This window comes from Lepisma saccharinum, chromosome 26, assembly GCF_977018435.1.
Source record: "Lepisma saccharinum chromosome 26, izLepSacc3.1, whole genome shotgun sequence".
In the NCBI taxonomy this organism is placed as follows: Eukaryota; Metazoa; Arthropoda; class Insecta; order Zygentoma; family Lepismatidae; genus Lepisma; species Lepisma saccharinum.
The window spans coordinates 26915060-26931136 of record NC_139254.1 but is presented as its reverse complement, the minus strand read 5'-3'; the positions used below and the strand labels follow the sequence as shown (position 1 = coordinate 26931136).

Here is a 16077-nt window from a genome sequence, read left to right as displayed (position 1 = left end):
TTAACTTACAGTATCGCATCCTCACAGTACATGAATAGCTGGGAGTAAAGAGGCGACATACGCTGATACATTCTGCATAAAAGTGTACAATGGAACAGCCCTCTGGATTTCACCTGATCCCCAGTGCATCCACATCTCCTCAAGCCCTAGGGACTTGTGTAAGTAACAGACATGAGCCACCAGCATATCAGGATCAGTGGAAACCATATGATGAATATGTGAAATGACTGTATAAGCCTCTTCATGGTAGCACTTCAAATCAGGCTGCTCATACAAAACATGTTTTGTCAAACCACACACTTGAATTCCTAATTAGGGTGAACATCTTCAATGAAGACAGGCCAGCATAATTCTCACATCAGTTTCTGTTCTGAACCCATGAAATGAAGAACTCTTGCATTTGCTGTTTTTTCAATGTGGATGACCATAAGTTTCCTTCTAGGCTTACTACCAATGGTGTTTTATCATTAGGAACTCCTAGGTCCATTGAACCAGCTTTTCCTCTGCATTGTCATTCAGTTCATTTAATGCTTATTTTGATTTCAAGATCAAAATCAAAGTCTGCGTACATTATGCATCAATATTCCAAAAGGTTCCAAGATTTATTTTATTGCCTTTCTAGCTTGAGCTACAAAATCAACTACTACTGTAGTATTTAATTCCGATGCTGGAAGATCTTTGGAGATGGCTTACTAAGAACATTTCAAGTTCAGGTGAAGGCCGGCTTCCACTTTTCTTGAAACTTTCTTTTCTACTCACCAAAAAATATGTTTGCATTAGTTCGTATGAAAATAGATTTTCAATTAAACACCCCACTTTCTCTAGCTATCTCAATGTACTTCTGTGCACTCACGCTCTCTGCTTGCATGCCAATAAACAGCTGACGACCTTTCTTGATTTTCTTCTGTTTTCTGATGGGGGTTCATTAATTGTTTATATATATAAAGGAAATAGAGAAAACTACAGCACTATCTTCTGGTGGGAATTATTTCTTTCTGATCATGTTATGAAGGATACTGTCTTGTTCTTTGTTGCATAGGTTAAGTGGATTCCCATCCTGAATAATGTAGTCTACTATGACCAATCAGCATTGGGCATACATGCCAACACACAAATAACCACAGACCAACCTAAGTACAAGGCCATCAGGTTAGCATCAGAGAAAGCTTGTGAGAGCTATTTTCCCAGAGACTTATAACCCCCCCCCCCCATTAGAATCATGGGTAATGTTTACCAACCAGTTGTCACTCATGGGAGGGGTAGATGTGCCTTATTTATAAAGAATCAACAATTTTTAGGCTGACAGTAGCCATCTTGAATAACAAAAACCATGTGCTCCAACTCACATGTTTATTAAATCTTTTATCCTTTATTGAAAATCAAAGATAACACTCACCCATAGGTAAAATAATGCCTAATTTACTAAAAGTAAATTCATTTGCAATTATCTGGCATAATTAAGCCAGAAAAGGTGAAAAAACACTTTTGTTTACACTTTTTAAGCAATTGATAACTCTGCCATCTGGTGGGAGAAAGTGGCACTTCTCCTACAGACAAGAAAAGATCTCAAAGGACTCCAGCTGGCCAATGAGAAGCCTTCAAGGCTGTGACGTCACAGAGGAGACTTTCAGATGGCCTATTGTGTTCTGAGCTTGCTATTCAAGCTCACTTGTATTCCAGACCCACCTGTGAGCAGGTCACCTGTGAAGTTGCTGGCAGAATCCAGTGTGTTAATGGCCGCCTGTGCCAGCAACAAAGGATGCATAAGGGAAACAGGGATCTAAGGTCCAGTTATAGTAAACTCTGGCCTAAGTGTGTGTGACCAAGTGGGATATTGTGTCCAAAACAGCATTTAATGATCCCAGTGAAAATCTCAGCAATATAGCAAGTTTTTGTGTCTCTCTTCCAAAGTGGAAAGCCAGACCACATGGTCGGCAGAACTGACGCTATAACAGCATCCATAGGATATCAGCAAATATCCAAGTTGTTCTCAGCCATCCATGCAAGAAAAGCCAGGCAAACACATCCATCACTCCCCCAAAGCCTTTGTTACACCAAGGAAGCAGTGAATCTCTAGTTTTTAGTGTGGTGTACCCCAAAATTACCCATGTGTCGGGATGTGGCTTTGAAGGGTGAAATATTGTGTGTGTGGCCCCAGGTATGAAAATTATAATGTGAAAACGGCTGGTATGTAAGTACAGAATCTTTGGTATATCTTTTTTGTGTGTTATGTACAGTGAAATGCTTGTGTTTGGTGCTAGCTATGCCACAAGCGGTGTTTTTTATGAATAAATATGTCGTTCAAAGGTGTCTGACCTTCTATCATTGAGGTGAATCATAAGCCTACCAAGCCCTCCTCTGGTTACTGCTTATTAAATTTAGGCTAAAGTTCGTCTGTTGCTTAACAGGTATCTCAAGGGATATCTGCTATTATACGGAACACCACACATGGGATAGGGTCTGCGTGTGGCCGCGTAAAGCGTGGCTCTCTCTTTTGTTTTTGCTGTTTTTGATATATTATATATTTAAAGTTAACCTTTAAAACAAACTTAAACGAATTTAAAACAAAAACAATCACACCCCCTTATACTACCATCATCTTCAAGTTGTTACCATCTTCAGAGGTGGTAGACGTGGAAAATTTATCATGGAATACTCATCGTTTTTGACTAGCTTGCATATTTGTTTCAAAGGATGCAGAGAAGATTGTGTTTTGCTGCTGCCTCTTTCCTTCTGGTAATGCCGAAAACTTTTCCATTACTCTTAAGAGTCTATAGTACAGTAGTTTAGCAACTTATTCTCATTCGTGGACACACTATTAAAGTGTCTACCTGAAGTGATGACAAAAATACCATCCAACCTCTGGTATAATCCAGAGGAGTTTTCAGCTAGCTTGAAACAATCTTGAACAAACTATCCTGTTGTGTATTTGGAACACACGCAGATCGCACTCAAGGTGTCGAATATATTGTCAATGATAAGCACTCATAATTCAACAATATTTAATTGATCACAAAATTCCATTCAACAAACTATAATGAACTCAATTTATACAAGACCAAACACAATCTCTTTTTAACAACATCTTGACAACTTCAAAGGTCTTATAAACCATACAGACTATTTACGCAATAAGCGTCACACATACGACATTCCCCCGCGTCGATGAAATTTTGCATTAGCAAAATTTTGGTTTTATTTGTTTTACTTCTTTTAACCATAATCACTCAAATCCAATCTGTCAGGTGGTTTTCTTTGCCTCTGACTTCTCCTTAACACTCTTGACTCTGCTGAATCACGTCTATCTAAATCTATGTTCCCTCTTGCAGATTCTTCCACCACTTCATGATTGTCTCCTCTCTCGTAATCCTTAAACGTATCATTCGCATCTAAATATCTTCCTTCGTGGACTTCTGAAGATGCGTCATTATTCTTATCGCCTGTTTCATCACTAGCATTATGATATCCTCTTTCATTTTCTATCACATTTCTCCATTTTATTTGGTTCCCATGCACTAACTTAACATCTTTACCAACTTTAATATACCAAGTATATGTCCCTGCTCTCCGGACAACTTCACCTTGCACATAGGATGCACCACAGGAATCTCGGTTGGCAAGTTTCACCCAAACTTTGATACCTCCTCTGGTATCCTCACGTTTGTTTTTATCAGGAATATTCTGTACTCGATCTATATCATCTTTCGGTCTCTGCTCAAATGCATACATCATTTCAGCAGGAGATTTCAAATTAACGGTGTTTGGAGCCATTCGGATACTGTAGCACATCTAGCAAAGCATGATTTAAATCAAAATGCTTGTCATCTCTTCTAGTTTCGTACAATTTACATCTCAGAGCACTTTTTATAATTTGTACGTGTCTCTCAACTTGTCCATTACTAGCCGGATGATAAGCTGGTGAATGCATTAAAGCAATCCCTTGATCTTCACAATATTTCTTGAATTCTGCAGATTGGAAGGGAGGACCATTATCCGTAACTAAGGTGTATGGCTGGTTATACCTTGAACTTAGTCTCGACGTAAATCCTTTTACATCCCTGAATGATGTAGAAGATACAACCTCACATTCTGGCCATTTAGTAAATGCGTCAACAACGAGAAGCAACACTTTTCCTTGAAAATAGAAGAAATCCATGTGTGCTCTCTCTCACGGCTTAGTTACTACCTTCCAATTATAGTAATCTTTCTTTTTGGTGTCGGGTTTTACAGCATTACAAACGTTACACGATTTTACGTGATCCTCAATACATTTGTCTATGCCAAACCACCAATATCTTTCACGTAATAGTAACTTCAGTTTTACTATGCCATTGTGATTCTCATGAGCTTTCTCCAAAACTTGCTGCCTCATTGAATTAGGTACAATAACTCTAGAACTCCACAGCAATATATCTTCTTCACATTGTAGTTCATTTCTTCTTCTTCTCAGCGCTTCGAAATCACTTGCATCTATATTTGGATCCTTAATCTTAGATTCTGGCCAACCTTCCATAACGTACCTTTTGACCTGTTTCAACATCACATCTTGTTCTTGCAAAGTTCGGAAGACATCTTTCAGACGATCCGTGAGCTTGATTGTATTTACAAACTGAATCCCGTCGATATCAACTGTTTCCCCTTGCAATGGCAACCTCGACAACAGATCCGCTACTTCAACATTCTTCTTGTACACAATTTCATATTCATAATTAGCCAAGAACAAACACCAACGTTGAATCCTGGATGAAGCCATAATGGGTATAGCCTTTGCATATTGAAGTAGTTGTTTGGCGGGTAGTGAATCAGTCCATATTTGAAATTGCTTTCCATAAATATATTTTCTAAATCTCTTCACGGCAAATATAATTGAAAGAGCTTCCTTTTCATGATGAGGATAAGCCATTTCATGTTGCGAAAGAGTAGTAGATGCACATTCTATTGTTTTCAATTCCCCATTAATTCTATGGCACATCTGAGCTCCTAGTCCATAGCTCGAAGCGTCACATATGATTACTGTATCCTTGCTAAGATCAAACGGAGTTAAAGTTTCGGATGACTTCAGTGCTTCTTTAACCTTTTTGTACTGACTTTCACAGTCATCACTCCAATTCCAATGCACATTCTTCTTTAATAAATTGTACAAGGCTGGAATCAGTATAGCCATATTTGGAATGCACCTTCGAAAAAAAATAATGCCTCCCAAAAACGACTTCAATTCCTTCACGTCATGCGGACGTGGACAATTAAGCAATGCTTCAATCTTGCACTGGCAAGGTTTAATTCCTTCCGCAGAAAGTTCATATCCTAAGTATTGAATGGATGATTTAAAGAACTTGCACTTTTCCAAATTAACCTTCACGTTATATTGTGTTAACCTGTGCATGACCTCAATACATCTGCTAACCGTTTCATTCAGTCCAGATCCACAAATTAGAATATCGTCTTGATATGGAATTACATAATGCAGACCTTGCAATATTTGTTCAATTACTCTCTGAAATATTTGAGACGAAATTTTAACTCCAAACGGCAATCTTGTGTGTTGTAATAATCCCCATGGCGTGTTCATTACAAGCAACCTTTTTGCTTTTTCACTTAAAGCTATTTGCCAATAAGCTTTTTGTAAATCCAAACTAACAAATACGGCATTTCCTCTAACTTTCTGGAAAATATCCTCTAACAGTGGTAGGGGATAAGAAGCATTTTCTACATATTTGTTCAATGTACTTTTTAGATCACAACAAATGCGCAAATCTCCATTTTTCTTTTTAATGACAACCATCGGACTGGCCCATTCACTAGTATTGACTTTTTCATAAATGCCATTTTCTACCAATTTATCCAATTCTGATTTTACTTTATCTTTAATTCCATAAGGTACATTGTAAAATCTCTTAAAAATTGGAGTTGCGTCAGGTTTTAATGGAATATCAGCTCTAAAATCTTTTATAGGCAAGCTTAAATCGCCATCAAATGTAGAATGAAATTCTTCCTTTATAATATCAACGATCCCTTGTACATTATTAGTTTTTATACAATTGTCACATTTATTTAATATATGCTTGACATTACGAACATCAGAGTTCATTGCATTATTTTCTGTGACATTGTGTGCAATAACATCAGATTGCGGAGAACAAGTTCCCCTTGCACACATTTCAATCAACTCACAATGTAACTTGGGTATCATAATTTGAATCCAACTTCTTCCTAAAAGCGGATATTCTAAATGACAGTTAATTATGTACAAATCTAGACGATAGAACTGATTTCTCCACGCAACATTCACATTAACTTTTCCCAGTAAAGGTATCACATTATTATCAGCATCTTTCAATGTACAGTTAGGTTCAGACATTTGTACATTATGCAAAAACTTTTGATAAAAATCTTTACTAGCTACAGATGCATAGGATCCAGTGTCAATCTCAAACTTGGCTTCATGACCATGTACATTAATATCTATTAAATATGTACGCTGGTTAATGTTGGAATCTAGTTCCCTTTTACACACTTTTATATCATTTTCCGAATCGTTGACCACATGTTGTGATGATTGAAGTTTGGATGCATGATTTACGATTTCTTCTTTATCAACTTTACTATTAAAGTTGATTTGTGCATCATTAGAATGCGTAAAAATAGTGGCAATAAATAAATCTTGATTTGCAGCTGTGTTTGTTGGACTAGCTTCAGAGTTAGGTGCGGATTCTAACTCAGTTGTATGAGTAACAAATTTGTTATTGAGTTCATAATTTGTGGATTTTCTACGTTCAATGTTAATCCTTTTATAACATTTCAAATAATTATGGCCTTGCTTCCCACAAAACGAACAAAAACTTCCTTCATAATGCCCTTGCACTTTGGACTTTGATTTATATGATTTTGAATTATTACCTTGACAATGAAGATTACTTTGATGATTGCTAAATTTGGAATCAATCTCATTTTTACGTGAAACGTTATTCGCTTCATGAAATCTTCTGTCATTGCCCTTGCACTTAATATTATTCATTGTGCCTTTTAAGTTCACTTCACGGTAATAATCCTTCATATCACACTCGAGTTTTTCCATTTGTCTAGCTAACTCAAAAGCTTTCTGGAATTCCATGATATTTTCTGCTATTATTTTCTTCCTAATAACGTCAGACCTTAAACCGCTCACGAACGTGTCAAACAATGCAATAGGTAAAAACTCACCATATCCACATGCTTCACCTATCTTTCGGAGCCTTCTTGTAAAATCTTCAACCTTCTCCACATCCAATTGCGTACATTTTCTTAACTTTAGGCGTTGCACTATAAAATTACTACTTGGATTGTAATAAGAAATGAGCCTATCATAAATTTCTTTGAACGATTTCTTCTCTGCTAGTATTGGAGAGAACAACTCGCGTAACACTTCATAAGGTTTGGCGCCAATTACAGATATGAATCTAGGAACTTTGCTTTCCTCAGATATGTTGAAAACTCGGCAATAATTATCATATCTTTCCAAATAAGAGTTAATGGTTCCTTCATCTGGATCATATTTGTCAAATCCTGGCACGTACGACATTATGCCTACCGCAACGATTAAATCCAATTAATCATAGACAAAACTCACCTAAATCTGTATTACGCCGTTAAATATTTTCCTCGTCGCCATTTAATACATCTGTTGTGTATTTGGAACACACGCAGATCGCACTCAAGGTGTCGAATATATTGTCAATGATAAGCACTCATAATTCAACAATATTTAATTGATCACAAAATTCCATTCAACAAACTATAATGAACTCAATTTATACAAGACCAAACACAATCTCTTTTTAACAACATCTTGACAACTTCAAAGATCTTATAAACCATACAGACTATTTACGCAATAAGCGTCACACATACGACATATCCCATCGTGAGTAGTTGATCTTGCCAAACCCAAAGGACACTGCCATTTACATTTTCATCAGTAAATCCTAGTTTCATCTCAATTGATTGATTGATTTAGTTTATTATACTTCACGTTTCTGGCACTTCTGGCTAATTGTGAAGATGAGGATAAGTGGTGATAAGATAAAAAAAGAGGATGGGACAATCACAAACACACATGGACAAGCACACAACACAAGTCCCATATAGGATTATACTGGCCAAGGGTCCAGATGCCAGAGCTTTGTTAGTCTGCAAAATGAAGTCCAGGGTGTACTACTACGTGTAAGGTTGCAGTTGTATATTCATTTGAATAAATAAAAGGCAAGTAGCTACTTGAGCAATTAGTGGCTTTCTATATTACATCGTATTTACACTAAATTAATGCCTCAAAATATAATAAATATTAAGGCGGGCCATATAAGAGCCAACCATGTACCCAGGCAGCCCACAGGCCATAGATTGGGCACCCTGGTATACAATATACATTTTCATTTGCATTGACATATCCCTTGCATATGAACTGAAAGCAGTCAATTTCATCATCAATACCACTGAAATGGCCAAGATCTGTAATCAGAATGTACTACTTTTGAGGCACCCTGTAGTGCCTCAACCGAGCATAAATTCAGACAACAATGATTTATCTAGTCTAAGAAGGCAGATAATCTTGCATAACAGGAAAATTTCTCCCATAAAACACACATGTTACTGTAAATTTTCTACATCATTTATTTTTTCAAATTTCTAGCATTATCACTGATTTTACCGAAAAATGGTGAGAATACCAATTGAAAGTCTTATTTTGACAATTCAAGCAAAAAAACAAAAATAAAAATCAGTTTTAAAGAGCAGAGAAACAAGCAATTAACAAATATGAATTCAGCTATGTTGAATCCAATATGGCGGCTAAGATATCAAAAATCGAGTTTTGTGATCATTTTCTTCTGCATACTAGGACCACCTATTAAAAGTCTCTGAAGTCAAACTGAGGGTACATTTCAGTGCACACGAAAGTGGAGCTAGCTCCATGACTAATAAAGAAACTTTAAAAAAGGAACAATTGTCATATACTACATAAATTCAGTAAAAGCCAAGTAAGATTATCACTTTTTTTTTAAGAGTTCAACTCCAATGAGTAAGGATTTGGTGGTGCATCTGTGGAAGGTGTATAAGTTTACCATAGGACAAAGCTTTCATTCCAAAGATTATTAATCTAGAGTCACTCAGAAGAATTTTCAGTGTAAGTTTAGATGTGATTCAGCACATATAAACTGTGCCACCCACTTGTTCACAGCAGCAGGAGCATATCCAGAAATACAATTTGGAGGGGGTCCAACCGGGGTGCCCTTCCCCAAGGTCAATGGCACATCATCCCCCCTCCATCCCATCATGCCATAAGCCCCATAAATTATTTAATCTACTTTTATTAGCTTTAAAAGCTTTACTGAACACAGCTTTACTGAACACTTTACTTGATTTCTAATTTATCTACATGCTGGGGAGAATTTCTTGGCAGGAGAATTTTGAATGATGACAATATGTCATGAATATTGTTTGTCAGATTAGCTACTTATTAAGTCATTTGTAGAAGGAATGTAAACTTTCCTGTGGAAATAGTCCTCTACAATAGTACGAGGATGGTTATCTCATTTTGTTTGGTGTTTTGTTATTCTTAGAATAGCGATTTCAGAATTGAATTTCTGTTGACACCTTTCAGAAGCAGTTTGAAATATTAGGCTCTGAATCTGTTCTGTGACATCTCATTCATAAGAGCAGATGCTTAATCGTGATGAAGGCTCTCTAAATACTTTGGCAACTGCATAGTAAAACTGAAAAGCATTTCACAGATAAATAGTGCAATTAAGGAAGTCCCCTTTTCAACTGCAGCTAGAAGTTCACTTGCTTGTGATGATTCACTCAGGCAGTTACACCTAACTAACAATAGTTCCTTTTTCTTTACTGTTTGGTACATAATGCAATACATTGTTTTTAGAGTACTTCAACATTGCATGTATTATTCTAAAATACAAAACAGAACTTCACATACTGTACCAAAACACTTTATCACAGTGAATTAAACATGGCTGTAGTCAGGCCTAAATTTTTCATATGACTGCCACAGTGCAAACACATTTCTTTTCGGTACTGTTGTTTTATTCATGAATGCATACCATTAAATCTGCCACTCCTATTACTTGCACCATCGTAACATTAGGCCTATGAATTTGTTTCATGTCAACGGCAAGTTTGTGACACTCCTCAAGAAGAACTGAAGTCAGATTTTCAGCTGACATATTACTACCCAGCAGGACCATAGTCAGAAATTTAATTCAGGAGGGGCTCATCAATTTATCAGAAGCCACCAAATATAGTTGAAAAAGTGTGGGGATGAAGATGAATTTCTCAGTACATTACAACTTGTTACACAATATGTCTAATCCTGCTAAGGAAGTAAAATTAATTAGCATTATACACTATTTAATTTAAATATTTGCAGGATTTCTGGGAGCCATCTGAACCACCCTACATATGTTTCTGGTGTGTGAAACTTTAGTGGATGTTATTGTCAGAAGCCACAAACCGTGCACACAGAGATTTTCTATATATCCTACATCAGTGTCTCATCGCAAAATATGCTGAAAATTTTCAAAAGATGAAATAATTTTGGGGGGGGGGGGCAGCCTCCTTGGACCCAACCCCTGGATACGCCTTTGCACAGCAGCATATGAAGGAGCAGCATCCTGCAGGCTGTTGCCCATTTTCCCATGGATCTCCTTTGGAGACTTGCCCTGGAGGAGCAAAAACTTCATCACTGCCCTGGATTCTGTGTTCAAAAATTCACTGGCTGGGCAGACATGCTCACTTCATAGGACTTAAAAAACAGGAAAGGCTGATGAATGCTCCGATATTTGGTACTTGAGCATATTAGGATACGACCATTCAAGATATAATATAACCTTCCTTCAGATCATTTGGGATCATGGTGAGTTTACGAACTGAGTGCATAATGAGTTTGAGTTTTTGTTCTAAGTCTACTTTATGCACAGAAAGGCTAACCGTGATTGAACCTACAGTTTGAAGTGGAATTCAACCCACTATGTATCTCCACCAGGTATCAAACCTTGGACCACTTGATTACAAGACAACCAAGTTACCACTATGTCATTGGGGAGCCTATATTTTAATATTAAATACATTTCTCGAAATTTTTAAACTTGATGTGTATAAGTAGAAAGGTGCATCTTTTTTTCAGGTTTTTTATGTTGAAAATGTAGGTGCACCTTGGATTTGATAGGATCTTGAATTCGAGTATATATGTAGAAATATGCCATGGCATTAGTGTAATATAGAATGGAGGATTTCTTACCAATTTCAATAATCAAGTTTTTTCTTCATACGAGGTGTGGCTAGAAAAAAAACCGAATTGATATTGTTGTCGACAAAGGGCAAGCGCGTCAAGCTCAAGCGGTGCATGAGTGTATAACGTGATATCCTGTGTGATTGCCCAGGGTGCATGGCAGTCAGTTCCGCTGGAGCTTGTGGACGAAGTGAACCATAAAGTGTGAAAGTGGAACAGCGTATCAATGTGAAGTTTCTTATGAAACTCGGGAAAATCCGTCACAGAAACTTATGGTTTGTTGAAGGAAGTGCACGGAGATGAGTGTTTATCATGCAAGCAAGTGTTTGAGGGGTTTCAAAGGTTTAAAGAGGGACAAGAAGTGACTGCCGATGACTTGCATCCTAGACGGCCTTGCACGTCAGAAACGGAATCAAACATGCAAATGTCGGTGAATTAATTCGACCCTTTGTGAGCGAGTAAGAAGACGACGACCTGATTTGTGGAAAAGCAAGTAATGGATTCTTCATCAGGAAAATGCTGCTGCCCACAAGGCATTGTGAGTCAATGCTTTTTGGCCAATCATGGGATCCCAGTGTTAGAACAGCCACCCTATTCACCTGATATATCTCCATGTGACTTTTTTTATTCCCAAAGGTCAAATTAGCACTGAAAGGAACCAGATTTACGACCATAGGATCTGTGAAAAGAAAAGCGACGGAGGTCATGAACATGGTTTCAGAAAATGATTTCCAGCACAGCTTAGAGCAATGGAAGATTCGTATGGAGTGGTGTATCAATAGTACAGGGGAGTACTTTGAAGGGGATAATGTTCGTATTGTACGAAATAACCAATAAAAGATTTTGCAGCAACAGTCCGGTTTCTTTCTAGCCACACCTTGTACTTTACCCAAATACTGGAACTTAAACAAATTTTATTATGGTATTCTTGTTAACAGTAAATATACGTAATACCATACAGTATTGTTCTAATTAAGTGCTGGTATTAGTGGTATGTTCAGTGTAACCTCGATTATATAATTTTCAGGGGACCAAGCTGATAAAACTTAAAATGGAGGAAAATTTTATAACATTTTGCTATGTTGGGAACATTCAGATTGAAAATATAATGCAGGAAAATGTACAAACCAGGAACGAAAAATTGGGGGTCCAGTTACACATCTGTTTGCCTTACATTGGATGGCATCTTGAATTTGAAGAGTTAAATTATGTTATATTTTCTTACCACTGTAAATAATGAAAAGTGATATAAATTTATGATGATTTCACACCTTAGTTGTACAACTTTGACTAAAATTTTCTTGTCACTTTGTACATTCAGCAGGCAAGTAAATGAAAACCACCAGGAAAATATAATAATATCACATTATAGGAAGGACACTTTCATATATTTCTGTCAGCATAAAGAGATGAAGATAAGAAGAAAGAGGATTAGCAATTACAAAGATATTTTGATTTTTACATGTATCTATAAGGTCTTCCTTGTTTTAGTTAAATTGAAGGTTACTTACGCATCCATGTTCGAATATGATCCACAGTGTTTTTCCTCTCGTCCTGAATCCCCATTGATTAGGCCTACATAGTCATATTCACAGTTGTCATGATCTTCAGTAACTAATGTTGAAAACTTTATAAGTATCCGTGTTCCTTGTGACCCCAATATTCTCACCCAATAATTGAGTTTGTTGTCGTAGTTTCCAGGATGGTTAGGAGACATTAAAATGCCACTGGATCCACTGACAGTTCTATTACACCTCGTATCATCTTCTAAAAGTGAACCAAAATAACACAATTGTCATTGTTTATGAACGAACTAGTGAGGGCAAAAATATAAAGGTGTTTTTAGTTTCTAGTAGGGATGGGCTGATATGAAATTTTGGACTGTACCGATAAAGTATCTATACAATATTTACTGATATCGATAAAAAATGCCAATGCTTTATTGACAGTTTTTTTTGTAAGTATCGGGACCGTTGGGCACTTGACTTCCTATCACGTTCTTACAAAGTAGTGTTGTACAACATTGCTCTTGCTATAACCTGAGTCGACTGTCAGCTGAGATTGGACAATAGTTAATTTATATGCACTAATTTGAAATTACTGAGTTCCTTGTTATCATTTTGCATTGAGGGAGGCAGAAAATAATCACTATTATTTTTCAAGGCATACAATAGTGCAGTGCATTGATGAAAAGTTCTAATCAGAAACTACATTAATTTGTACATCACCTTAAAGACATATTAGCCCTCTATAATGTGCACGGCTGCCCTGGGTGCCACCTTTTTTTAAAATTTTGAATTATTTTCTTTACCAGTGCAATAATGGTCGGGAAAGCACTAGGTAATTTATCTTCACTATTCCCTTGAAATCATAGAGATGTTGGCACCTTTTTTCTGTCATTCTTTCAGTTGCTTACATGCCTCTGAAGCGACTGGTCCTCTTTGGCGGCACTCAGTACGGTGCACGAGAATGTTTCATGCCTTAAATCACAGCACGCCAGCATTTGTGGAAGCAAGAAGAGTTAAACTACAGTACGTTGTTTGGAATGCATATTATTTGTATGCAGAAACCATTGTAGTACCAATATGAAATGTCAGAGTTGTCAAAATTATGATATTGAAAAGTGACAACATTCGGTTCCTTCTATTTGAGTCAGTTTACGTTTACCTCTTAAGAGTATGAGAAACAAATTGAGATGTGAACATTTTAAAAATATTTTGCAAGTTTCTTCTAGGTGTGTTTTCTACATTTGATTGATTTTTCTGTGAATCAGTAAGATTTTGTCTGAGAATTTTGGAACAAATAGTTGCTTTCTAAGCCCATATAAGTTGTAGGATTTCAATTTTTTAAAAAATAGGTTGAAATTTTTTGGAAAAAACTTTGACAATTTTGTGAATGGTGAGTTGCTTTTTAGTGTCCTTTATTATATGGCAAAGTTTTAATAATTTTTTAATAATATTTTGGTGCATTTGCTTCAAATGTCTAAGCTTGTAATTCTATGAGACTCTTTCATTTTTTTTTTTTTTTTTACTTTTCTCTTAATAGCTAATAAAAATGTCCGAAATGGACATGTTTGCATTCATGTATATTTTGCCTGTTTGCAGTAAGTGTTAGTGCATCAATAAGTCACGTAAATAAAGTTGGTTTTAATGAGGTGGCACTGAGTGCCGTGCATGGGACATTTGTGATGCAATGAGGATGCAGATGACGGAGGGTTAAACATAAAGTAACCACATAGAAAAGTAATAATGACAAGAATATGTAAAGTAACAACAAAATCACAACCTGTGCTTTTATAGCTGCACTATCAAGGAACACTAATCTACTCCATTCAAAACTACTTTGGAAGTACTCATAAACAGGGAGTAAAAGTAACACATAACATAATAATACATTAGCATGTCCTTGAATTTAGATTTGTTCAAAATTTCAGGTCATGGAGTGGGACATCTGGGCCTGTGGTTGAGTTTGGATGCTGTTGTATCTGAGCCCAGAAGTTGTAACACATGGCATATATAGCAGGTTGAACAAAATCGAGTTCAAGGTGCTCATGGATTTGTGTAAGGCGGGTATTTTGGTTATGTCCAGTAATAAGTTGGGTGACATTAATCCTTATGATCGAAGGTCTGAGATAACCCCAAGCTGCTGCTGCATACAGGAGTGTGGGATGTGCCATCATCTTATACACATGCAAGCGAGTCTTCAGTCGCAAGATAGGATTTCAGAAAACTTGGTACAGATGTCCAACCTGGGTTAGTGTTTTTGCTGTCACAGTTGAGATGTATTTATGAAAATTTAGTATTCGGTCCAAAACCACTCCTAGATATGTTGTAGAAGGCTTGTCTGGTATAGAAGATCCCTGGAGTCATAGTCTTCTGTGGTTGTCTGTGTCAACATGTAAATAAAACCACCACACTCTTGAATGAATTGTACTTGATGCTCCAGTGAGTAGACCAATCTTCCAACTCTAATAGTTGTTGTCTCATCCTGCTGTAGCATAGTTCTTGTAAAGGGCTATTTGTAAAGATGGCAACATCATCTGCATAGGTACCTAACATGCATTTATGAGTGACAGGTATATCACTGGTATATAAAGCAAATAGAAGTTGAGATAGAACAGCTCTCTGAGGAACACCAGTATGTATGATCTTAAAGATAGATTGACCCCTTAAAAATTGCACCTGAAATTGTATATTTTGTAGATACTGATTCAATAATTGAACCTGAAATTGTATATTTTGTAGATACTGATTCAATAATTGCACCAAATGAATAGGAACTCCCAATTCAGCTAATTTCACAACTAATCCAGAATGCCAAATTTGATGAAAGGCTTTGTCGGAGTCGAGAAATACTCCTAGTGTACATGGATCCGCATAATTTTTTTAGGAAGGGGCAAGGAAGGTATTTTTTCCAGGGCGGGCAGGGCAAACGAGGCACATTTTCCCCAATAATAGTGTTGTTCCCTCAAAAAAACATTGCTTAAATATGAATTTATCATATTCATGTAATAATTAACACATATTATTGTGACTGAAATGAAATTATATGTGTGAAATATATAATTTTTTGCTGACTTTCATTTTCCAGAGGGGGCCACCCCCCCCCCTGCCTCCCTGTAACATACTCCACTACTTGGATCAGTTTCGTAGTAGTATTGTGTTTTTTTGTGAAATCGAATTGGTGATACAGTAACAAACCTTTTTCATCCACCACAGCTTGCAATCGACTGAGTAGTATGTGTTCAAAGATTTTACTGACATGGCTCAGCAGGCTTATAGGTGTATAATTCTGTGGCAGAA

At 36.7% G+C, this 16077-nt stretch overlaps 1 protein-coding gene across 1 annotated transcript in view; it reads right to left on the bottom strand.

The window, feature by feature from the left end:
- The window catches only part of LOC145979603 (tenascin-N-like), a 121273-nt gene that overhangs the window by 100699 nt on the left and 4497 nt on the right, over nt 1-16077 (bottom strand). Inside the window, exon 2 of the mRNA XM_083112569.1 lies at nt 12787-13042. Coding sequence (XP_082968695.1) covers nt 12787-13042 — 256 coding nt within the window. The remainder of the gene's footprint in view (nt 1-12786; nt 13043-16077) is intronic.